Source organism: Tenrec ecaudatus, chromosome 12, assembly GCF_050624435.1.
Source record: "Tenrec ecaudatus isolate mTenEca1 chromosome 12, mTenEca1.hap1, whole genome shotgun sequence".
NCBI lineage: Eukaryota > Metazoa > Chordata > Mammalia > Afrosoricida > Tenrecidae > Tenrec > Tenrec ecaudatus.
In genome coordinates this window covers 117,147,767-117,174,554 of record NC_134541.1, presented here as the reverse complement: position 1 = coordinate 117,174,554, position 26,788 = coordinate 117,147,767, and the positions used below count along the sequence as shown (strand labels likewise).

At 38.0% G+C, this 26,788-nt stretch overlaps 1 protein-coding gene and 1 pseudogene across 1 annotated transcript in view; both read right to left on the bottom strand.

Annotated features, from left to right (window-relative positions):
- Nucleotides 1-26,788, bottom strand: part of LOC142422892 (phospholipid-transporting ATPase ABCA3-like) — a 182,539-nt gene that overhangs the window by 56,773 nt on the left and 98,978 nt on the right. Inside the window, exons 11-15 of the mRNA XM_075528112.1 lie at nucleotides 14,351-14,449; nucleotides 12,752-12,896; nucleotides 10,912-11,212; nucleotides 4,147-4,396; nucleotides 3,893-3,992 (exon numbers count right to left, since the gene is read on the bottom strand). Coding sequence (XP_075384227.1) covers nucleotides 3,893-3,992; nucleotides 4,147-4,396; nucleotides 10,912-11,212; nucleotides 12,752-12,896; nucleotides 14,351-14,449 — 895 coding nt within the window. The remainder of the gene's footprint in view (nucleotides 1-3,892; nucleotides 3,993-4,146; nucleotides 4,397-10,911; nucleotides 11,213-12,751; nucleotides 12,897-14,350; nucleotides 14,450-26,788) is intronic.
- Nucleotides 16,546-21,604, bottom strand: LOC142422253 (L-aminoadipate-semialdehyde dehydrogenase-phosphopantetheinyl transferase pseudogene; annotated as a pseudogene).

Sequence of the window (26,788 nt, the reverse complement as noted above, 5' to 3'; positions counted from 1 at the left end):
ACATACTCGAGGTTGCATTTTGGTTCTTATAGATTTCTTTTAATTTTCTTCAGCTTTAACTTGAACATACATATGAGCAATTGATGTTCTTTTCCAATCAGTCTCTAGCCCATTTTTGGCGGTTGATATTGAGCTTTCCATTGTCTCTTCCTACAGATATAGTGTATTTGATTTCTCTGTATTCCATCAAGTCCACATGTTGAAAAGAGTTATTTGCTGTGAACAAGTCATTGGTCTTGCTTCATTTTGATTAACAAGACCGTATTTTCCAACTACTGTTACTTCTTCTGGTTCCAGCTTCTACGTTCTAGTTTCCAATAATTATCTAAGAATCTTGATTACACTTTTGTTCAATTTCTGATTTAGAAAGTTGGTAGAATTAATTAATACTTCATTACTAGCTTTTGTGGTTGGTGTATTAATTGAATAATGGTTATATGATTGGATTTCCCTGGAGGTGAGTAGAAATAATCTTATTGCAGATAGCATTGTACTTCAAGATTGATTTTGAAATGTCCTTTTTGACAATGAATGGAACGCCATTCTTCTTGATTGTGTCATTCCTGGTATAGTAAATTATAAGATTTTCTGATTCAAAATGGCCAATACCAGCCTATTTCAGCTCACTGATGTCTAGAATATTGACTTTTAGCATTCCACATTATTTTTGATGACTTCAAATTTTCCTAGATTCATACTTAGTGCATTTCAAGTTCTGATCATTAGCAAAAATGTGCAGCGATTTCTTATGTTTACTTATTCCCCATCAACAAATGAAGATCCTCATGTCACATGGTTGGCTCCACTCTGAGGAGGAAGAAGCTCTTTGTTAGTCACATTTTGAGTGCCTCAGAGCCTAGAGGTCCACCCCCCCCCCCCTGCACTAACTCCAACAATGTGCTGATTCCATCATGTGTTAGGCCAAGTTTACTAGAGAAACAAATCCAGTGACACTCATATATGTGTAAAAAAAGAGCTTTATGTCAAGAAGTTATTATATAGCAAGAAAACATCCAGCCCATTGATCTTTATGCATTCCATTTTTATTTTTCTAGATTCAAAATTCACTTTGTAAGTTCTATTTTCCAATTCCTAATAGATGTTCACAGCTGTTTCTTCTCATTTTATGTCATGTCCTATCCATCAGCAAATGAGAGTTCCTAACTCTATCCAACTCATTATGGTCAACTCTCCTTTGAGAAGGCAACTCTTCCCCAGTTGAGTTCTGAGTGCCTTTTGTCCTGGATGCACTATACCCAATGTTCCACTGCTATTAATGAGGTTTTCTGTAGCAAATTCCTCAGATGTGTGAAGCCTATTACATCTGCACAGACTATTTATAGTATGGAAACTGCTGAAACCTGTCCACCCTGGGTGTCCCTACTAATATTTGAAATACCAGGGACATAGTTGCTAGCATCACAGCTATATAAAAGCCACCAGAGTGCAACCAACTGACAGACAAGTAGCAGGGTTTCATTCCTAGTACACATTATTAAGGAACAAACTCTCACACTACCTCCCATCGAGATTCCACTTGTATGTACCCTCTAACTTGCATATATTCTTTCTACCATTTCCAAACACACACACACACACACACACACACACACACACACCCCAAAGGAAATACATTTTGTATATGATTGGGGAGATTCTGGAATATACATTTAACTGGAAAAATAGCATCTTGTAGGTTCAAATGTGTTTATTATTTGCTCTAATTCCATATTTATATAAAATGAATATAACTTTTAAAAATGTATTACATGTTGAAATGACAATATTTTCCCTTACCTTCCCATTTTCTCCCTCCCTGCTCCCTTAGCCTCCCTGTGAACTTGAAAGTTTGTCTCTTTTGTTGTGAAAATCACTTTTCTTCTTCTTTTATAATATTGGCCTCATCCATAATTTGTCTTTATGAGATTGATTAACTTTGCTGAGCATTTGTCTAGATCATGAGGTTTGGGGCAGTTTAATCATTGCTTTATAGAGATATATAATACTCCATTGTATGTATGTATCAGAGTTTTTATCTATGCCTACACAGATGGGCATTTTTGTTGTTTCCATCTTTTTGCTATTGTGGTTAGGCCTGGAATAGACATAGATGCACTGTTTGCTTGCATTTTATTATTTAATTTTGGGGGATATGTACTGGGTATAAAGACTTCTGGATCACATGGTATCTCTAATTCATGTTCCTTTAAGGAAGTGCTGTACTCTTTTGGGTGGATGTAATTTTGAGCTCTTCACACCAAGGTGTGTTCTTCAATTTATTCTCCCCCATACACTTCGACATTAGGGATTCCTGAGTATTAGCTCAGCCTTTACTACAGTGATACTGAATATACCCAAGAGAACTGAAAGAAGGGATGCAAACAGATGACAGCAGTCTCCATTGCAGCACTAGTCACAATAGACAAAATGTGGAAACACCCAAAGTATCTACAACAGATGAATGGCCAGACAAAGTGTATGCATGCCTACAATGGAATGTTATTAATGCATAAATGGACCTAAAAATTACACTGAGTAAAATCAATCCATCAAAAACAATGAAAACACTGTATGATCTCACTTACTTGAAATAAGCAAGTATATAAACACTAAAACTAGTGGTTACCAATGACTAGTAATAAGGGAAAAGGGAACTTTGGCTTAAGCTTAGGTTAATGGAGGTTGAATAATCTGTAATAGGATATTGTGAATAATTATGCAACCTGAAGAATAAAAGTAAAGCCTTTGAGTTACTCATGTCATCATTGTTGAACCAATTATGTTTTGCTGCGTATACTTTCACCCCAGTGGGAAAAACAGTGATTTTGCATACATCTGCTCTAGCTATAAACTCAAGTGCAAGTAGTTGGAGGTGTGATTTAAACGCAGAAACACATGTTGAATCCCAGTATAGATGATATCAGGTGCTAAATAAAATTTTTAAAGAAGTTGGCCAACCCCAAAGGAAACTAGAAAGACTGGCCACATCGTGTAGCTCCTGCAGGCCCAAACTACATAGCACTTGATACAAATCAGTAGTGAGAAGCTGGCAGGTAGGCACTTCTAGAGCAATTTTTAGATTCAGCACAAGTTCATTATTCAATGAATTTGCATTATCCATGAGAAGTACCATATATACTCATGTATAAGCTGAGTTTTTCAGCACAAAAAATGTGCTGAAAAACTGGGGTTCAGCTATACACGGGTCATTGGTACCCCAGTGAGGTGTAACATCTCGAGGGTCATTGCCATTCCTCCGCTGTTCATTCAAAGCCTCACTGACACTGCAGGGCTTTGAATGTTTGTTTACTCACATCTAACCAATCAGAGCCATCCTATGACACGGACGGGTCCAATTCGCAGAAGCACCCGTAGTGATTCATTTATGCCGGCAGCTGAACTGGTAAGGATGTGTCTGTGGTTGTGCTCCGTCTCTCCCCTCTGGTCTCTGTGTTAATTCACATCTTGCATTTCCCACCATAGGCTTATATTCGAGTCAATCAGTTTTTCTGGTTTCCCAGGTAATAATTAGGTACCTCGGCTTATTCTCGGGTTGGCTTATATTCAAGTATATTCAGTATGTTATTTTCTATAAGAAAAGTTATTTCCTTCGAAGAATGTGATGAATGTGATGAAGAGATCTTATATCATAGGATTTTTATGTATGTCCTAAGATGCATAAATATTTTATTATCAGAGTTAGGCTAATGACACTGTTAGAGAATAGAAATCTTCCACAGGGAACAAAACAAAAACTAGCCCATATAAACCTTTCTCTAGCACTCACCAGTAGTAAGCAGCTGCAAATGAAAAAAATGATGAAATCCCACATTAGAGCAGAAAACCAGTATATAAAGGCATAAAGTCCATTCAAAAACTGGATGTGCTTCACCTTACTGACTCTCTCAATTACTGTCAGGAGGCAAAAGCCACTAATCAAAAGAGCCATGCCAAATTGTACATCTAAGGCCACCTGGCCTCCAGATTTATGCCTAAAGAAGAAGGAACGAAAAAAATATATATCAGCAAATAAACATAGTAAAAAATAAAGATTTCTGTCAATAGTAATTTTTTATCATAGGAATGTAATTAGATGGGGCAGGAGAAATACAGCAAAAGTGTAAAACTCGTTCTAATACAACATACTCTTTAATGGTGTCTTCATTGCCAAAATGTGGCTGAGGTTTATTGAAGACTGTTAAGGAAGCTTCAGGACCAGAAAGTGACTTGAAGAGAATGTTGTTCAACACTGTCAGGGCTGTGGGTGGTGAATGGTATGCTTCGTTGTTGAAGAGAGCAGTTAATTCTGTTCTGTTTTCATTGACATCAATGGAAAGTGCAATAATGCACATGCGGATACAGTCTTTATTTTCCATCAAGTAATCCAGGACATTACCTAGGATGAAGAAACAAGAGTAGCCATGGTATCCACAACAGCTTAGTTACAGTATTTTGGGAGGAATGGAAACCAAATAGTATCACTTGGTTGTCATCATTTCAATTTTCCAACAGTGGTTGTGGAATCATCACCACGATCCATTTGAGAGCATTTTCTTCATTCTTCTACTCATTATTCTTAACTCCACATTTCACCCCAATAGCCTCTGCTACAATCCTAAGAAAATATTAATATGGTTTTTCTCTACAGATTTAGCTATCCTGCATTCCATATAAGGAAAATAATACTCCTTCTCCCAAACAAAACAAAACAGACTGCTAGTAGCTAGAAAATATTTGAAAAATTCTTAAAACTCAATAGTAGAAAATATGCATTTAGACAATGAGCGCATGATATGTACACACAATTCAACGGACACTAAATAACTCCCCAAACTCCCTGTCATCGAGTCTAAGTAGAACCATTCCCTATGGTTTCTGGAACTATGAATCATAATAGAAACAGCGGCCTTGAACTGCTGGTGCTGGGGTTGCAGCCAAGGGTTCCTGAGATGACTTACAGATGACAAACATATGAAAAGAAATGGGCAATCCAATCAGGAAAAGGCAAGTCAAAAGGACAGTAAGCTAGCACTACCCACAACAGAAGGACGGTTACAATGGCAGACCTACTGAGGAAGATGCAGGGAAACGAGATCACGAATACATTGCTGGAGGGGCAAGCACTCTCTGAGAGCAGTTGCTTTGGCAACTGACCACACAAGTGTCATAGGCCCCACCAGGGCCTTGCTGATCATTCATCCCAGGGAGTAGCTATATGTTCATACCCATACACAAATTTTCATGGCAGTCAATGAAAAACAAAACAACAAAAACACACACACCCAAACTGGAAAACAACCCAGAAGCCATGTACTATGGAGTAGTACTCAGCAATAAAAAGGGACAAACTGACGGTAACATCTTTCTGAATTATAGACTCACATCTAGTAACACTGAATACTTCAATCCCCGCAAATATCCCTCATGTTTGCCTTTTATAATCTGTTGCACCTTTCTATCAGAATGACATAAAAATAAGACCTTTGGGACCGGCTTTATTTATTAGAAAATGGCCCAGTGGTTAAAACATTTGGCTGCGAACCAAAAGGTTAGCCGCTTGAACCCATCAGATGTTCTGCAGGTAAAAGATGTTGCAATGTGCTCCCCTGAAGAGTACAGTCTTAGAAACCTCCTGAAGCAGTCTACTCTGTCCTATAATATACTATGAATCGGAATCTACTTGATGTCAGTGGGTGTGGTTTTTGGTTAATGCATGTACTATTTGAGAAAAATGTTAGAGATGAATTAACTAGAAAATTGTTCCTTCATTGGAAATTATTTTTTCTGGAGTGTGGGGAGATGAAGAGCATATTCGAAAATATTTCCTGTCCTTTTCTTACCCTAACAAATAAAGTTAAAATACATAGTTAAAGTATAGTATAGTAAAGTATAGTTAAAATACATAGTTAAAGCACAGTAAAACCATATAAAATTCGTAAATGCATTAAGGAAATTTCTGTGGCTAAGATAATAAACTTGGAAAGTACATGTGGGTATCTTCAAGAAAAGTAGGGCTGGTTGACCCTACAGGATATCTGTCAATGTCTAAATCATTGTTGTTAGTGGATAGAAAGATAATGTTTAATCAAAAACCAAATAATATCAATGGAGTTATTACATCCTCCTACTGTATTCTCACTGTTGATACAACAGGAAAACATATTCAGTTAAGCATTTTACATTTTTTAAATGTAAGAAGTATGATGTAATAGAAACAACCATTTTATGAGTTGGACATGTCATATTCCTCCCTCCTTCCACGATGTGACCTTGGATTTACAGACTGTATCTATTATCCTTTCGGGGAAGAGGGGATAAGGATATTTCATTAAAATAAGCCCATCTATGATTTGTAGGCTGTAGACCTACGGGAATTATGATACAAAGTGATTACCATCTTCAAATGTATTTTCATGTCACACAACAGAACCACAGGAGAGGGGAAAAAGACCTGCTAATTATTAGCATAAACTGTGGCAGTTGAAGCATAGTGCGCACACACCAGATGCCCGCTATCATGTAGTCGATCCCAACTCAAAGCAACACTATAGCACAGAGTAGAACTGCCCACTGTGGCTTCCAACATGCTCATCTTTACTGTGACAGATAAGCTCATCTTTCACCCCCAGGACGTAGGGGGAGTTGGAAAAGCTGGCCTTGGAGTTGCAGTACAGTACTAACTGAGTGTGCTGAGAGGGCTCCTTTAAGAGATGGTCGGAAGAGATAATACTTGGAAGAGACTCAGTTCTATCCTCAGAGAGGTCCTGTGGTGCAGGAGTGGTTCCATTTGCAGATTCCAGTCAGCTCAAATCTTTGTCAAAGGAGGCTTCAAAAAGGGGAGGGAGGGGAGAAAGGGGAGCTGATATCAAAGAGTTCAAGAAGAAAAGAAAATGTTTTGAAAATGACGTTGACAGCAATTGTGCAGTTATGATTGATCGACTGGAACTATGGATTATAATATCTGTGAGAGCTCCTAATAAAATGTTCTTTAATGTGATAGGGAAACTCCAAGAACCATTCCACTCCATTTTCCCATGAACTTCTTGAAGCCCCTCATATTTACTTCAGTCATTCTCCATAGAATCAAATCCAAAATATGGCAACCTCATTTGCGCCAGACGCAAACTCTGCTCCCTGTGTTTTCAAGTGCCTGCATTTTGGAAAGCAGATCTAGGGGTTTTTCTACTGTCAATCTCGTAGTTAGGCCTCCAGAGCATTATCCATTTGCACTTATTAGGGATTCCTGTATTTATCTGGATATCTGATTTGGAGCAAATCCCTCCACTTCCTTAACTATCTATCTTGTTGCTGTGTTAGGTGCTATCTAGTCGATTCTAACTCATCCCTTCTCCAGGGACTGGTCTCCCCTGACAACACGTCCAAAGTATGTTAGATGAAGTCTCGCTCTGGCCATCTTTCTCCCAAGACTTATTTGTCCTTTGGTCACTCTATAAGGCTTTCAATATTTTTTCTCCAGCACTTAAATTCAAATGCATCGACTCTTCTTTGGTCTGCCTTATTCCATGGCCAACTTTAACATGCATAGGAGGCAATGGAAACTACCATGGTTTGGGTCAGCCCCACCTTAGTCCTCAAAGTAACATCCTCACTTTTCAACACTCCAAAGAGATCTCGTGCAGCAGCTTTACCCAGTGAAACCCGTCTTTTGATCTCCTGACTACTGCTTCCATGATCACTGATTGGGGAATCCAATGAAGAAAAAATTTGTGACAACTTCAAACTTTTCTTCATTTATCATGATCTTATCTATTGGTCCAGCTATGAAGATTTTGGTCTTTTTTACACTGAATCATAATCCATACCATAGGCTGCAATTATTTTTTATCTTTATCCATAATTGCTTCGAGTCCTCTTCACTTTCAGCAAGCCAAGTGGTGTCATCTGCATATTGCAGGTTAGCTAATAAGCCTTCCTCTGCTCCTGAAGCTACATTCTTCTTCATATAGTTCAGCTTCTCTGATGATTTGCTCAGCATACAGATTGAATAAGTTTGATAAGAGGATACAACCCTGATGTGCACCTTCCTGGTTTCAAACCATACAGCATTCTTTGCCCTATTTGCACAATTGCCTCTATCTATATACAAATTCTACATGAGCACAATGAAGTGTCCTGGAATTCCCATTCTTGTCAAGGTTATCCATAGTTTGTTATGATTCACAGAGTATTCTTCCTTGGGCAAAGTCAATAAAAAAACAGCAAACATCTTTCTGGTGTTCTCTGCTTTGAGCCCAGATTCATCTGACATCAACAATGATATCCCTTATTCCACATCCTCTTTTGGATCGAGCCTACACCTCTGCCATCTCCCTGTCCATGGACTGCTCCAACCGTTCTTGGATGATCTTCAGCAAAATTTTACTAGCACGTTGTATCAATGGTATTGCTATATAATTTGATCATCCTGTTGGGTCCCCCTTCTTTGGAAAGGGCACAAATATGGATCTCTTCCAGTCAGTTGGCCAAATAGCTGTCTTTCAAATCTCCTGGCATAGATGAGGGAGTACTTCCAGTGCTTCATCCATTTATTGAAATATTTTCTGGGTCCTGGTTTTGGGCTAATGTTTTCAGTGTAGATTTAACTTCTTCCTTCAGCATCATTAGTTCTAGTAGCATATGTACTACTTTCAGAAATGGTGGAATATCTACTAATTCCTTTTGGTACAGTGATTCTGTGTATTCTTTCCATCTGTTTTTGATGTTTCCTGCATCAGTCCATATTTTGCCTATAGAATTTTTAATATTCTAACTGAAGCCTTGAACTTTTTCTTGAGTTTTTGCAGTTTAAGATATGCTGAATACAATATTACTTTTTGGTTTTCTAACTCTAAGCCTTTTCATATTTAATTATAATATTTTACTTTGTCTTCTCCAGCTGCCCTTTGAAATGTTCTATTCACCTTTTTGAATTCATTCTTTTATGCTTGTCTTCATTTCTTCTGACATTCACTTTAACCTTTTCTTTCTTTCCTATTTTTAATGACCTTTTGCTTTCTCCGTGGATGATGTTTTTGATGTCCTCCCTCAGCATCTCAGGTCTTCCGCATTAGTGTTCAATGCATTAAATCTGTTTTTGAGATGTCCTCCAAATTCAGATGGGATCAGCTCAAAGTTATATTTTGCTTTCTTGGCCTTTATTAATTTTCTTCAGCTTTATCTTAAACTTACATATGAACAGTGGATGGTCTACTCCACAGTGTCCCTGGCCTAGTTTTGGCTGCTGACATTGAGCTTCTCCATAGTCTCTTCCCACAGATATAGTCTATTTGATTTTCATGTATTCCATCTAGAAAAATCTATGGGTTGAGTTGCCTTTTGTGTTGTTGAAAAGAAGGATTTGCTATGAACAAATAATTGGTCTTACAAAATTCTGTCATGTGATCTCCAGCTTTGTTTCTGTCACTAAGTCCGAATTTCCCAATTACTGTTCTTGCTCCTGCTTCTAACTTCTGCATTCTAACAACCAATAATTATCGACGAATTTCCTTTGCATGTTTTGCCAATTTCTGTCTGAGACTTTGGTAGAATTCTTCGATTTCTTCATCACTTGCTTTTGTGACTGGTGTATTAATTTGAACAATAGTTATAGTGATTGGATTTCCTTCAAGCTGGATAGATATGATCCAGTCACAGACAACACTGTAAGATTGATTTTGAAAGGTCTTTTTGACAATGACGGCAATGCCGTTCCTCTTGATCATATTATCCATATGTAAATCATTTTATTTTCTGATGTAAAGCATCCCATATCAGTCCATTGCAGCCCACCACTGCTTAAGATATCAATCTTTATACATTCTATCTCACTGTTGATGACTTCTAATTTTACTTTGTTTCATATTTCTGTACATTCCAAGTGCCTGATCACTAGCAGATTTTTACAGTTCTTTCATCTTGTCTTGAGTCGTGTTGCATCAGCAAATGCAGATCCCCAGGACTCCATTCCCACAGGATGTACTCCTTTCACATCACCATGGTTGACTCCACCCTGAAGAAGCAGCTCCTCCTAAATTGCATTTTGAGTGACTCGGTCCTAGGGGCCCATCCTCAGACACAATCTCTGATGATGTTCTGCTGCCACTCATTAGGCCTTCAAGTATCTCATCATGCTTCAGAGGGATGTATAAGGTTGTCAGTGGCTACTGCTTTTCAAGTGGTCAGCCAATTCCTTCTGCATTGTCTGTTCCTCACCTGGAAGCTCTGCTGAAACCTGCTCACTGTGGGTGACACTCCTGACATGTGAAATACGACTGACACAGCATCCACAATCACAAAACACATAAGCCACCAGGGTGTGAGATACTGACAGACAAGTGGAGGCAAATATCAAAGTTCCTAATTTTATTAAGACTAAGTTTTTAAAATTATGGTGATTACTCACACTAAATGATGTGCAGGGAAGATTTTTAGCAAGGTTTTAGTTTAATAAATGCTTGGTAAACATTAACTTAATATAGCAACTTTAAAATATATTCATTGAGAAAACTACCCCCTGAAGTCTCCAGTAGACTTGTTTTAGGAATGACTAAAATAGTCATAATAATAAATAACAATAAAACACAACACAACAAAGAATAGCTTTCTTGACTCCAATTTAGTTCCTTCTCTCAGATTGGTGAAAGGGGCCCTTGCCTTGCTGTCTCATAAGCATTGCCCTTAGGAGAAAGAGGAGGCGTTCTGCACCCATAGAGTGACAGGCTTAGAAACTCTAGATGGGATCTCCAGAGGAGTCAGAATCAATTTGCTTGAGGGGAGGGGCAGGGTGAGTTTGAGACTGGTGACTAGCAGGAAAAGAGTGGTAGATTCTACAGTTAAAGATTCTTCTTTCCCCATAACCCTCAGAGGTCTCTGTCTACGAAGGGTTTTGTTTTTGTTGTTAGTAAGCTTTACCTTGCACTTTCCGAAGTACTTGTTTTTCAGATTTTAGCATAATCTCAAGCTGTTTTGAGAGATCCGCAGCCAAACTGGAATTCCCAGAAATAGATAAAGGCACGATGGTTTGCCCATATTGCTGCAAAGCCATTTTTCTGGTGATCTCCCCAGTCTCCACGGATAATTCTTCAACTTTCAAAAGGAAGGCAATGACCCCCAGAAGGCCCAGTATCTGCAGCAACACGAGATTCCAGTTCCGCCAGCTGAACAAAGCTCTCTTTGTGAACATGGCTACGAACTGCTGGCAGTACAGGACACACTGAAAACAGAAGATCGAAGTAAAATTGCATCGGTCATAGATTTAAACAGGTCCTTGAGGTTGAAATTCACTAAGGCGGATGTTGTGAGATATTATTAAAGAAAACATAGTTGATCATAACACTTAAGCATTATGAATCAGTGCAGTGATAATATAGTCAGGTTTTTTTCTGTGTTTAGGGCAAGGGCTACAAACTGATGACCTATTATTCTAAACAAAGGGGTTTTTTGTGAAGAAAGTTTTATTGGGACACAGGTATGCTTATTAATTATTATATTGTCTGTGGTGGCTTGTACACTACAGTGACAGAGTTGAATGACTGTTAGAGAGAATATATGGTCCATAAAGCCTAAACTAACCACTAGCTAGTTCCTTTACAGAGAAGGTGTGTAGTCTCCTGCTACAAGATATTAGATTAAATGATAAAGATAGGGGTTTTGATATGAAGTATTTAAATCGCACCTGGGTGATTTTCTTAATTAATCATACTGCATTATATCTAGCCAGAAAAACAAAATCATTCTATTTCTCTTGTAATCTTTGTACTTTTTTCATTTCCTAAGGAAAATGCTCTAAGAAATTTTTGAGATAAACGCACAGTTTTTATTAATAGATTTCAAGATATCAGAGTAAGGGCATTTTATGACTGCAAACTAAGTCTGATACATGAAGGGACTTCTGCATATGTTTTATATTGTCCAAAGAGCAGGGCAGAGTGTTCTTTGTAGCTTTAACAAAAATAAGCTATTGAAAATAACATCAAAATTTGAAAGACTACACTAATTTTGTGAAAGAGTAAATAGGAAATATATAAGTGTACAAACATTGTGAAATCACATTCCTTAGTCATTTGATACAAGTAAAATGGATACTTTAGGTGTTATTTTATTAAAATCCAAAGTGCCGTGGCTAATTCTGGGGAAATTTTAACTCCATTCCGAATCTCCACCTTTTCAGCTGGTTCATACTACCCTCAGTATACATATTCACAGGGCCAATTAAAAGCACCATATCCTACATTCCAACCTTTCAACAGTCAACAAACCCCGGGTAATTTAGAGGGGAATAAATGTTCATAAGAAGAATAAAGAAATGCTTGGAAACTACAGAGACTTAATCTGATTATCATAGCGATTTGAAAACTATCCTTAGATAGCACAATTCCTATTACAAAAGCATAAATATTTAATATACTAGACATTCTTGATTATTAAAAATCAGGTAACTAGTACCAGTAATCAATAGTCAGTGAACTAACAACTTCCTGGGTTGTCAATTTACTAACAATGAATTCTAAAAGAAAGCTTAGAACTTTGAGGAAAAACAGTGGTGATGAGTAACGGTTGATATCTAGAACCTGCTGCTTTTGCATTGGGGAATTAATTAGGTGTGGAAGAGATAGACAATTTCACATATAGTTGGACCTGCTATGCCAGAGAATTGCATATTTCTTTCCCTTCAAGTATTAAAATAAAACATATCATGTATCTCTTCTGCCCTAACCAAATATCTATCAGGCTTCTTAATGAAGATGCTTACCCCAGTATTAAATTTGATAGAGTTTTCAATCAGGCTAGAGCAATCTACTATCTCAAAAGATGTGGCAGCATTCACATTTTGGTTCTTGCTTGGGTCTTTGTCCTGAGCATCTTTGATATCTCGTGATTCTGCTTCATTATTGACCCTATGTTAAAAAAAAAAGCAGAAAGCATTTCATTTCAACACGATCCCCAAATACAGCGCTCACAGAATGTGGGCCACAGCCTTCAACTTGATTTTCTCGTTGACTGGGACGAGCACTGTGCGGAAGCAACATAACTTCTGGAAGGATGAGGTTCAAGTGAGAAAAACACGGGCAATATAAGGAACGAGTCTTTAAGTTGAACTCATTAAAAGTAGAGTAATAGCTAAATCCTACTTTGAGTGAGTTAAAATGTGCATTTTTCTCCCAACAGTTTTATTGGCACATAATTTACATATCATACAATTCAATAGGTCAAATCATTGAATCATATCAAGGAGAATTGTATAATCATTACCACATCGATTTTAGAGCATTTCCCCCACCCCCACCCCCATGGTTAAATTGCCTTCAAGATGAGTTGTGAGGTCACAATCGGTTCTCCTGCTCCCTCCCCACTCCTGCCTTCCTTATTTACTCTCAAAATTCCCTCTTTCTTACCCCCACCCCTGCATTCAGTTATCAGTTATTATCTTTATGCATCTACTCTTGCTGTGCTTCACACCTGGGAAAACAAGGATTAACTCATAATAGTATAAAGACAAAAAATGCAAATAATGAGTAAGCAGGAAAAGACCCACATCAGCCAGGGAAAAAATTTCTGTCATGAAACATGTAAGAGATACTTGCACCCAGAACAAATTCAGGTCATGTCTATCAGGAGGTCATCTAGCCAAGTATCAAGTTTAATTCCATCTAGTCAAGATCACAATGGTCTCCGCTTAGGAGTAGACTGTTCCAGACTCATGCCAGTGGCTGGAGTAGATCTGCCAGTGGCTCAGTCTGACTAGATACTCTGTAGATGGGCTTGGGGCTCCCACTGTCCCCCATAGCCCTTCAAAAATTGGGTGTTCATAATTTAAGCTCTGATACTTTTCTCTTCACCATATTAGAACTTTATAATAATTATTTTGGGAACACGCAAGCTGGTGCACTTCTACTGTGAAAATATGCATTCCTTAATGAAATTATTATAGACACTCATGGCCATTGAGTCTATTTGATCTTATAGCGACCCTATAAGACAGAGTAGAATTGCCCCCGTGGGTTTCTGAAAGTGAAATCATTATTGGAGTAGCAAGCCTCATCTTTCTGCCACAGAGTGCTCGTGGCTTTTGAACTGCTGACCTTGTGGTTAGCAGGCCAATGTGTAAGCCACTACACCACCAGTTTAGATAGATAGATAGATAGACATTTAATATATCTATAGATAGATCTATAGATATATTGACAGATTTAATATATTATTATATATTAAATATATACAGATCTCTATCTATCTTAGTCACTTCACTTTAAATTTTCTACTGTGTAAAATCTGAAATTCCAGTTAGCATCCAGAGTAAAACCGATGTCACCCTTGCCTTAGAGGGTTTTGCTTGGCTCCATGAACTCACCTAAGAAAGACTTCTTCCATGGTTGTGACAGAGGCACCAAAGCCAGCAATGCCCAGCTCTTTCTGTCTCTCTTCCAGATCAGTAAACAAAATTCCAAACCTGGATGAAAAGAGAAAGAAGAAACATAAAACCTATTCATCTGTAAAACATTTTAACTGATATTCCTTGAGCAGTGGGGAAGTGTAGACCATACTTTGCCATAATGCTTATCATTCTGATGTCTCTAGTAAGCCAGAAATGTGAGGTAAATGAAGAGAAGAAATGAGCAAACTTCTATAACCAGTTGCTTTCCTCTCTGCTTTAAAAAAATCATTTTATTGGGGGCTCATTCAACTCTAATCAATATATATTGATTATATCTCCATCCATTGCATATCTCCATCCATTGCATCAGTATTTACATCTTAAAGGACATTTTACACGGGTAGAAGCTGCAGTCTCTCTTCTCCATTACTCTTTTACTCACACCCTTTCTTTTGGTTCTTTTTTAAAAAATACTTTCATTGGGGGCACTTAAATTTCTTATCATAATCCATATGTTCATCCGGTGTGTCAAGCACATTTGCACATATGCTGCCATCATCATTTTCAAAGCATTATCTTTCCACTTGAGCCCCTAGTATCAGCTCCCCATTTATTCTACCACCCTCCCCCACCCGTTCTCCCTCACAAACCTTTGATAAGTTACAGATTATTATTTTCATATCATCCTCAGCCACCCCTCATCCACTTTTCTGTTGTTCGTCCCCTGGGAGGGGGGCATAGGTTGATCCTTGTGATCAATTCCCCCTCTCAACTTCCACCTTCCCCTAATCCTGCTGGTATCTCTACTCTCCTTGTTGGCCCTGAGGGTTTTATCTATCCTGGATTCCCTGTGTTGCAGGTTCTTGTCTGTAGCAGTGTGCATGCTCTGGTCTAATCTGATTTATAAAGTAGAATTTAGGTCAAGGTAATGGGGGGAAGGAATGCTTAGTTTTTATATACTTAATTTTAGTCTTGTAATATGACTGTCTATGTTAATAACTCCAACTAGTTGATATGAGTTAATTTATCACAAAGCATATGGTATATGATTCAAGGAGCCTGGTGGCGTAAGGCTAAGTGTTAACTGATCAAATTGGTGATTCAAACCCACCAGCTGCTTCATGGGGGAAGAATGCGGTCGGGCCGTCTGCTTCCATAAAGAGGGCAGCCTTGTAAATCCTCTGGCTAGCTCTGCTCTTTGCTTATAGAGTTCCTGTGAGTTGAAATCTACCCTGTGGCACGGTACAACAGTGTGGTTCTTATTAATCAGTGACTTGAGAAATAGAATCATCCCTAAATTAATAAAACTTTCAGAAATAGACATTGAAGTAGATGCAGCAGGAGATGAAGGCTTAGAGAGGTTTGGATAATTAAAAAGCCAGAGGGGATCTACGGTAGTTGAGTAGACACGAGATTCTTAAAGCACAGTGTGTCAGGGCAGATGTTAAGATGTATTATTGGGCTCAGATTATCTTTACTAGAAACTTCCAGTTCTCACAACCATCTCTATCACATTCCCAGAGAGAGGCAATTTAACCTATTTTTTGAGAGCCAGAAAATTATCTTTAATGAGATCTCTGAGCTGTGTTATAGGAGATAATAAATGACCTTGATTGTCGTAAGTTAATTATATTTGGAGACATTGTTACCACCAACCCACCCAAATCATCCGATTATAGCCATACAATGGAGTACTGTACAACCACCAAACCAAGTTATGCCACAGAAATATGTAACTTGATATATGTGAACAGCAGATGCACAGTGAACAACCAAAAACTACACGCAAACACAAATGTTCCCATTTTTAAACAAAACTGTTTGGAAATTTCATTTGTCAAGAAAAAATTCTGAAAGGCTATACTACAAGGTTTTGAAAGTAGTTAACTCTGACAGAGAGGATCTAAATGTGTTTATATTCTGTTTATTACCCCTGGAGCAGCATATATTTACAATTCTTTTTCTTTGTCAAACCATTGTGACTTAGGGGAGAAATAAAGAGATGTAAGCCTGGTTAATTGAACAATCTTGAACTGGAAGTCTACTTTTTCAATAGGAAAGATGGTTGCAGGATTTATTTTGAAAACAAAATTTGATATTAGGTATTCATTTTTCTGCAAGTACCAAAGATTACAAAGTTTTCGTTTTTATTTGCTACTTAGGAAATCATATCATGATTTTGTACCATTTAGTATTAGTATCTCTTCTGTGAAGCAAAAACCGTCCTAAAGTGAAGGAGCTTCAGGTGTCATAGGAACAGCAGAGGATGTCAAATCATTGAAGGTCAGAATCTTAAACTGCCCCTGGGTAGATTTAGCATCATCTTGAGATAAAGTATCCTGATGTTTAGATCCATTCGGTTTCTTAAGAGCTACTGAGACAAAATGATGCTCATCAAGTTTGCTTTCCTCAAATACTCATTCGTTTTCTTCCTTCCCATCTGGGAATAAACGAGTTTCTCTATAAGCTTGGCCTACATCCAAGTTTAATGGGGATATATCAAATTCAGGTCGTTGTAAATCAAATCTTAGTCCAATACCAAAAGCTTTCTTTCAATGCCCAGTTTCTATAAAACATATCCAGTTGAGTCCATTCATCCTTAAAGACTTTGATGGTTTCCCACTCTTTGTTGGTAAATTTTCTTTTTATAATATGGAAGAGCTCTGGAATTGAACTGTGACCTGGCCAGCTAGTCTTCATTATATCAATTCCAACTTGCAGCTCAGGTTCAGAAGCAAGTACCGCCTAGTCCCTTTGGTGAGAAATGTTAAAGTTGAAATTGGGATAAGGATTCAAGGAGTCCTTTGCGAGAACTGCGTTTCCTTTTGCAGCTCGTTGCAAATGAATATTATAACAAGGGGTATTCTATTACTCGGCAACCAATTTCCTTATAATCGGACGACTAGTCATGGCTGTCTTTGTGTCCTGGGCAAAGACGAACTGCCAATACGCTCCTTCTCCTCGGGCTGGATCGAAAAAAACCCGTGCCCACCAATTGGCAGGGTAAACCATTCACTGAAAAACGAACCTTGGAAGAGATGGCATGCAATTTAACCCCTTTTTTAATGGTTTTATTTTCATATAGTTGCCATGTCACAAAATTTAATTCCTCCATCGTATTAGGAAAGTTGTGTAATCATCACCATAATCAATTTCCGAACATTTTCTTCTCATACTCGTTTTTAGCTCCCCATTTCCCCCGATCTTCGCCTGCCATGCCTCTAGGTAATTATTCATTACTATCTCTGTAGATTTACCTATCTTGGATTTAATATAAAGAAAATCATACAAACCTCTCCCAGTCCCCCTCCCTTCCCACTCCTCCCACTCCCAAATCTCTTCTTTTGGAAGATCGGTCATAGTTGAGCTTAAAATACTTTCCATGTAATACATCTGGCTTTGCACATTCGTTCTGAGAAAGAATGTTCCACAATTAAAGCTCTTGAAATGAGCAGTACTGCTGGCTAGAGGGTAAGTCAAATCCCTCAGTTCTTGTACTTCTCTGTCATACAATGTAATAGTCTGTCACTTCTGTGAACATTTCTCACTCTTTCTTTAACCAACAGACAAACAGTTTTTGCAGAAAAAATGCCGTTTTACTGACCTCATTCTCCTTAGGAGTCCTGGGGGCTGCTCAGAAAAATGCTACTGTTGGGACCCACAGCGGCTCCGTCTGAGATAAAGCAGTGTGCTTCTGCAAAGACCACAGCCTCAGAAAGCCTCTGGGCAAGTCCACTCTGACCTGACAGGGTCACGGTCAGACTGGATGCACTGGACAGCCATAGGAGGAAAAAAACTCTACTTATAGACCAGCGTATGGTTAGAAATAGCTGAAATGAAGACAAGAATATTGGACCTGGGCGGGTGTTAAACACTGTGCTAAGCACGTGACCTTGTCATTAAGCCGAATCTAAGCAAGTAACCCTCCCAACTGTTCTTGTCATTTCCGCATCTTGTGTTCTAACTCACCCAATTTATAATAAATGTTGACGATGTTAACTTTTCAGTTTCAAAAACCCCTTCATCTCTCCTTAGACATTACAGTACTTAGTGGTTTCACTTGTAACCACTCCATTCCTACAACAACCTCTTTCCCTTTGTATTTCAACCAAACTCATCATAATGCTAAAGTTGATTATCTTAACACAGGCTGTAGATGTCTACATGCCAGAAACCATGGGATTTTAATGATCAGCCAACCTAAAAACCTAGCAGGACCGAGAATGCCAACATCCTGCAGAGGTGGAACTTTGTAAGTGTTGACCACTCACAGAGTCCACCTGTCCCCCTTGGCTTGCAGTTTTTGCCTTTATTAACTTCTGTCCCTCTGAGGCTCTTTGGTGTACTTTGTCAAGGCCGTCTTTACCTGAGTAGAGCAACATCATCCCTTCACTGTGTAAACCATTTCATATTTTAAACAGATATGTGATTTTTTCACTTCCACAGTGCTCATCTTCCCTTCTGGGGCTGTATAGAACAGATATAACCCACATAAATGACAACCATTCACATGTTTTGAGCCCATTTCCCTCTTGGCTTCTTCGTCCCTAATACATGAATTTTCAAAGGGCTTAACCTACCATTTCTTTTATATTATTTAGTTATTACTGTATGTGCATTGTATAACATTCAGAAAATGAATATATAAAAATAAAAATTTATATTGACAGCTGCTTTTGAAATGGTACAGAGTATTTTATTTTACTCTGTCAAACATAGTGACAGATTTGGTCTACCCTCAGAAAAATGAATAATCAATCATGGCAGAAATAAAGACTTTTTCAGATGAAATAGACAGATAAAAAGCACCATAATACATCCTCCCAATTTTGTTTGACCTTTTTACTTGTTTTGTTTCTTTTGGCTTTCACAATATATGGTAAAATTATCATGAAAATGTGGTAGTTTGAAGTACATTAGCGTAGCACAAAATAGTGAATCATAGAGATATGACTAGATAAATTTTTAGATGAAGGCATGATATAATAAGATCTAAGTAAAATCTAAGCTTCATCATAGTTAATTTTAGAATGACGGCATCTCAGAAATCCTAATACAAGAAGATTCATAACATCAAAGCAGGATTCGATTTCTGTAAAATTAAATTCATATTGTACACACATTAAATATATGCATTTAATGATCATGAAACATATACAGGAAACTTTTCTTAGAGATTATTTTTATAGGGTGCAATTGTGGAATACATTCACTTTCTAATTTAAGTGCTCCAGAAATCAGTACACATTTTGCTTTGACTTTATCATAAGGCAATCATAGGCACTTTAGGGAACAAATAATCAATAAACAAAAAATGATAGTATGTTTTTAATTGAGCTATTCATAATGTAAAGGACATATCTCTTTTTCTTATTGTATACATGATTACATATCATAAACATAATTTATTATGTTATTGTTAAGGACAAGGGCTTCTGCCCTGCCTGCTAAGGCAATGAACAGAGGATCCTGTGAGAACAGGCTTGGTAAACACCTTAACCTTGAACCCCTGCCCTGCTGGACATCCTGACACAAGACTGAACCCAGACATAAATCTGGAACTATGCAAGGACCCAAAGACCAACTCAGCAACGGATTAGAAAGTTGCTTGGCCATCTGCAGAGCGGAAACCTCCTACCTTTGGAAAGTGCTGCTTAAAACCTAGAAACATTCCACTCTTAAAGGCGAGTCTGCTTCACCCCTGTAACCATGAGCCGCTCCATGGCAGAGAGAGGCGGCTTCCCCTCCCAGAGAGTTCCCGTCTCAGAAACCAACAGGGGCAATTCTACCCTGTTCTACAGGGCTGCTATGAGGCGGAAACAAGTCTGTAGCAGTGAGAGTGTTTCATACTGTATATATTGATGTTTAGTGTATCGATATTATATATCATATCGGCGTTTAAGAAGGGGAATACCAAAAATATATATAAAGGAAAAATTCCACAACCCTTTGTATAGTCATTAGCATTTGATTCATTTCCTTTCATCACATGTATTTTTAAATTTGTTCTTTTTCTTGCTTGTGGAAGTTTAACTTATATCGCATGTTGCCATCAAGTTAATTCTGATTCCTAGGATCCTACAAACCAGAGTATAACTCAGCGGTTCTCAGCCTGTGGGTCGCGACCCCTTTGCGGGCCAAACAACCCTTTCACAGGGGTCGCCTCAGACCATCGGAAAACACATATTTCTGATGGTCTTAGGAAGCGAGACACCGCTCCTCTAACCGTCTCCAGGCGGGTCACCCACATGCAGATATGCCCACATAGGAATATCCAGTGTGAAGACTGTTACCCATGCTACACCATGCTTCAAGACAAAATTTCATTTATTTGTAATTAGAAATAAATATTTCACAATATATAATTATATTATTTTGCGATTAATCACTATGCTTTAATTATGCTCAATTTGTAACAATGAAAATACATCCTGTATATCAGATATTTACATGACGATTCATAACAGTAGCAAAATTACAGTTATAAGTAGCAAGGAAAACAATGTTAAGGTTGGGGGTCACCACCACATGAGGAACTGTGTTAAAGGGTCGCAGCATTAAGGAGGTTGAGAACCACTGGTATAACTGCCCCTGATTGTTTCCGTAGAGTTTCAAAGGCTGTAATCCAGAGGTGGGGAGCCTGTTCTGTGGCAAGGGCCATTTGAATATTTATAACATCCCTTGAGGGCATACAAAATTATCAATTTAAAAATTAGCCTACTATCTTTGGTCCAATATTAATTCACCCCTAATGTGAAACTGCTTCACTTTGGAGAGGTGTGTGATGTGAGCTGGTACTGATGATGTTGCTACTGGCAACTGCTTTGCCAGGTTGGTGTTGGTCAGTCTGGAGCACAGTCAAGTCTTTCGATGGCTAATATTTGAAAATAACTGCCTACAACATAAGGTTGTTCTGAACACGGATGTATGTTTCAATGCATGTCTCCTCAAAGTGGGAAATTCATGATTGCTTATGGGATGTTTATGAAACTCAAGCAGCGGGAGGTGGCTGTACCTAGCCTTCAGCTCATCATCACTGTGCAGCTGAAGGAATTTGTATTGTAGATAATCCGTTATATCAACAGCTTCCACCTTGAACGGTGTCTCAAAGATGTTCACTTCCATTTGTTTGCTTTTTATGTCCTTGAATCTTTCACTGAATGCCCCGATTAGTCTCACACATTCATTCGCATGTTCAAGTGTCCTAGTAGGCCACAAGTTTACTGACATGTCATTCCACCACGCACTCCTTCACAAACTCTCCCGCTCCAGGAAGCTCCAGCTTCCTTTGGAATAGCTTGCTCCCTACGTAGCTCATCGGAATAACGTTGTCACAAGGAGACCTAATAAAAGAGGATTGTTGTGATTCCCAAACTCCACTGAACAGCACTGATTTTATCCAGATGCATTTGGCCTTTCAATTCATTGAATTTAAAATTGGCTTTTTTCACCACACCCCAGGCACACAGGTTTGCCTTTAAATTCACCATCGACAAAAATAATCATTTGTCCATTTCTCTTGAAAAGATCAACACTTTGCATCAACTTTCCTTTCCAGTCTCCACCTGTAGCATGCCACACAAGTTAAGCTTTATTAACTAGCCATTCTGGGTGTTGCCAGGGGCACGATTGTTTTGCTTTCATCCCTGATCGAATCCTGCATCTTGAATTTGGCACATGTCCAATGTTCATATCATTGACTCTTGAGGTCTTTTCTGTGTACTGTAATTTCCTTAATCTTCACCTGAGATTCCGTTTTTGCAAGCACTATTGATTATGGACAAGCAGATAAATGTTGGATTGGGATTATTGTCTGTGTTAACAAGGAAGTCAGCAAAGAAGTGAACAATATCTTCATCCTCATTGCATCTCATCATCACTGAATCACCATTGTATCACCACAGATGTTAGCATTTTCACAATGTGTACACTGCCAGCATGCCTGGCGCTGACTGTCCTCTGAGTCACCACAGTACAGGCAGATGGAAGAAAAGCATCTGATAAGAAGCATACAGGTGTGTTGTGCCATGTACTCAGATGCATCTTCTCTATAATGGGTGTTCCTTGCTTGTCCCTTAAATTTTACTTTATTATTATTATTCACTTAATATACATTTACATTTTTATGAAAAAAGCTCCCAGATTTATTGAATGTAGAACACCATCTATGGTTGTCTTGGCATGGCCAGATCAAGTGGTTTCGCAGGCTGGACATTCCCCAAGGCTGCTATAATCTTACAGGAGTAGACTATGACCACCTCTTTTGCTCATGGAAGTAGCTGCCAGATATAAACTACCAACCTTTCAGTTCTGAGCCAAGAGCTTAACCATTGTGACACCAGGGCTCTTGTTCACATAAAGTATATTAAATATAAATGAATTTTTACCTATAGACATATTTGGATAACCCATCAACATAAAATGGAGAAAATTTCTAGCTCTAAATAGGTAACCCCTCCCATTTAATAAACTCCTTCATCTCACATAGACTTTTCATAACTCTGTGGTAACAATTATTTGAGAGTTCTCTAACAAAAACATTGTGTGCCTTTTCTTGAACTTACTATATATGAGCTTCTATGGTCTAAAATTTCACACAATACAAGGTCTGTAAGATTTATTTGTATTATTGCATGTATCAGTACTTCATTCTTTCTTAATTCTGATCAATATTCATCCATTCTCTAAAGTTAACTAGCAATAAATCTGAACAAAGGTATGTTTTGGGGGCATTAGGAGCATCCAGTTGATTTTGACTCAATAGAGATCAGTGGTTCTCAACCTTCCTAGTGCTGCAACCCTTTAATACAGTTCCTCATGTTGTGGTGACCCCCAACCATAAAATTATTTTCATTGCTACTTCATAACTATAATTTTGATACTGTTATGAATCATAATGTAAATATCTGATATGCAGGATGTATTTCCATTGTTACAGATTGAAGATAATTAAAGCATAATGATTAATCACAAAAACAGTGTCATTACATATTGTGAAAAATATATATTCTGATGGTCTTAGGTGTCCCCTATCAAAGGGTTGTTTGACCTCCAAAGAGGTCACGACCCATAGGTTGAGAACTGCTGCAGTAGAATGAAACACTGTCCAGTCATGTACCACCAACCAAGAACATAAAATAAAGGAAAATAAAAATTATTATAAGTTTTGAAAAAAGATTAAAGAAGACTTAAGTAAATGGAAAGATGTTCCATGCCCATGGATTACAAGATTCAATATTACTATGATACTACCCGAAGTGATTTACATATTCTACACAAATCCCAATACAAATTCCAACAGCCTTATTCACAACTTATTCATCCTCAACTTTATATGGAATGGCACGAGACCTTGAATATCTAAAGCAATGTTGAAAAAGAAGCATGGAGGAAGGAGGTTCACGATTAACTAATTTTAAAACATAATATAGAGCTACAGGAATCAAAACAGCCTGATACTGGCAAAACAACAGACATATAGAAAAATGGAAAATAACAAAACTTCAAAAACAAACTAATACATCTATGGTCACATGATTTTTTTTTTTTTTTACCATTTTGGCAGGGAAAGGAGAGTCTAGTTATCCATACTTCTAAGGAGCATACTACCAGCTTTACTTTGTCCATGACAACTTTGTTTGTTGTTCCAGTAGCCCATGGTAAATTCAATACTTTGCCAACACCATACTCAACTGCATCAATTATGTCCCTATCTTCCTCGTTCATTACTCAGTTTTCATGTGCACATGAGGAGATTGAAACTCCATGGCTTGGGTCAGATGCACCTTAGTCCTGACCCAAGGTGCTATATTTGCTAATTAATACTTTAAAGAGCTGGTTTGCAGCAAATTTGCCTAATGCAATGTATCATTTGATTGCTTGATGGCTGTTTACATAAGCAGGGACTGCCCACCCAAGTAAAATGGAACACTCAGCAACTTCTGTTCTCACCTTATCATGTGTGCTGTTTGTTTATTGGACCAGGTATGGGGTGATTTGTTTGGTTTTACTTTTCATGTTGAAATGTAATCCACAGTGAATGCTGTAGTCTTTGATCTTCATCAGTGAGTGCTTCACATCCTCTGGAATTTCAGCAAGCAAGACTGTGCCATTTGCTCATTGCAAGTTGTTAATGAGCCTTCCTCCAAACTTGATGTTGTACTTCTTCATCAAGTCTTGTTCACCGTACAGTTCAAGTAGGTATGGTGAAAGGATACAACCATGATTTCAGTTCACTCGGCATCCCCTTGCTTTATTCCAACGATTGCCTTTTGGTTTACGTGCAGGTTTCTGCATGATCATAATAAACTCTTCTGGAATTCCCATCCTTCCCAATGCTTTCTATGACCCACACAGTCGGATGCCTTTGCACAGTCAAGAAAACACAGTAAAGACATTTCTGTTATCTTCATTTCAATCAAGACACATTTGGCATCATCAATGATATCCTCTTCTGAAATCAGCTTGAATGAATTGCTTCCTTGTTTACCCCTGAAGACGCTAAGTCCATCTCAATTTTACTTTTCCTCCTCTTCTTTTTTTAATAACTCAAACCACTCTTTAGGTTTGAAGGATAAGGAATCTGGAGGGATGTCTTGTTTTTAAAGAAACAGACTCTGTATATTTACACAGCCCATCTCAAAAAATGAAACAATATCCTACTAAACCCTCCAGATATGCGGTTCATTTTTGACCACATAACCCAGCTTGAATTTCTGGCAACCCCCTGTCGATGTGCTGCTGCCGTTGTTTTTGGCTTATCTTCAGAAATATTTTGCTCACATGTGGTCATTAATAATGTCACCTTATTGGTAGGTGCCTTCCTGGGACACTGTCTACCACAGAACAAAAGCCCTCGCAGGCATGTGCCAACCCCACACTTGGTAGTTCAGCACTGAGAGTTGTAGCCATTGTTTCAGTTCATGTCAGGGATGGTCTTCCTCTTTTGAACTGAACGCTGCTTTTGCAAGTATGTCCTTTTCCAGAAATTGATATATTCTGAAAACATATCCTAATTACATGAAATGAAGTCTTTCCATCCTCACTTCTAAGGTGAATTCTAGCTTGAACTCCAGTATGACAGGTGTGTTTTTTCCTGGAAGTTCATGGTACATTATTCGGCAACATCATCATTTAAATGCATCAATTATTCCCTGGTCAAGTTCATTGTCCAGCTTTCACAAGCATATGAGGTCACTGAGAATACCATGACTCACCTTAGTCTTCAAAATGGTGTCTTTGCTTTTGAACATTTTAAAGAAGTCTTTGGCAGCACATGCAATTCATAATTTGATTTCTTGACTGATGCTACAATGAGCATTGTTGATCCAGGTAAAATGAAATCCTAGACAACTTCCATCATTTCTTTGTTTACTGTGATGTAGTTTATTGTTCCAGTTATGAGGATTATTGTTTTCTGTGCATTGAGTCCTAATCCATACTCAAGTGTGTAGTCTTACATTTTCATCAATAAGTTCTTCAAGTCTTGGCTTTCAGCAAGCAAGGTTGTGTCATGTGCGTAGTGCGGGTTGTTAATCCTATACCATGCTCTTCTTCATATTGTCCAGCTTCTCAGATTTTTGCACATTTTCTCTGATTTTTAACCATGCAGCATTCCTTGGGTCTGTTTTAAGTATTGTTTCTTTAGGTAGAGATTCTGCAATGGCACATTTAAGAATTCTGTCATTCCAGTTTTTTGCAATGTTATCCACAGTTTGTTATGATCCACACCATCAAATGTCTTTGCAGTCAATGAAACACAAGTAAACAAGTTCCTGATGTTTTCTGATTTCAGCCAAGATCCATCCTACATCAGCAACGATATCTTCCTTTTGACATCTTCTTCTGAATCCAATTTGAATTTCCGATAGCTCATGTACTATTGCAGCAACTTTAGAATTATCGTTAGCATGTAATATTAATAATGTAGTTTGGTAATTTCTACATTCTGCTGGTCACTTTTCTTTGCCATGGGCACAAATGTGGATTTCTCCTGGTCAACTGACCAGCAAACTGTCTTCTATATTTCTTAGCACAGAAGAGAGTGCTTCCAGTACTGCCTCAGTTTGTTAACAAATTTTCATTATTATTTCATTATTTCCAGGAGCCTTGTTTTGTGCTGATACCTTCAGTGCATCTTGAACTTCCTCAATACCATTGGTATTGATCATATTCTACCTCTGGAAATAGTTGGATATCACCAATCCTTTTTTCGACAGAGTGAGTCAATGTGCTTCTTTCATCTTCTTTCAATGCTTCCAACCATCGTTGAATATTTTCCCTGTGGAATCCTTCATTATTGAAACTCAAGACTTGGATTTGTCTTCATTTCTTCGACTTTGAAATATACTGAGTGTGTTTTCTAACTCCAGGTCTTTTCACACTCATTTTAATGCTTTATTTTATCTTCTTAAT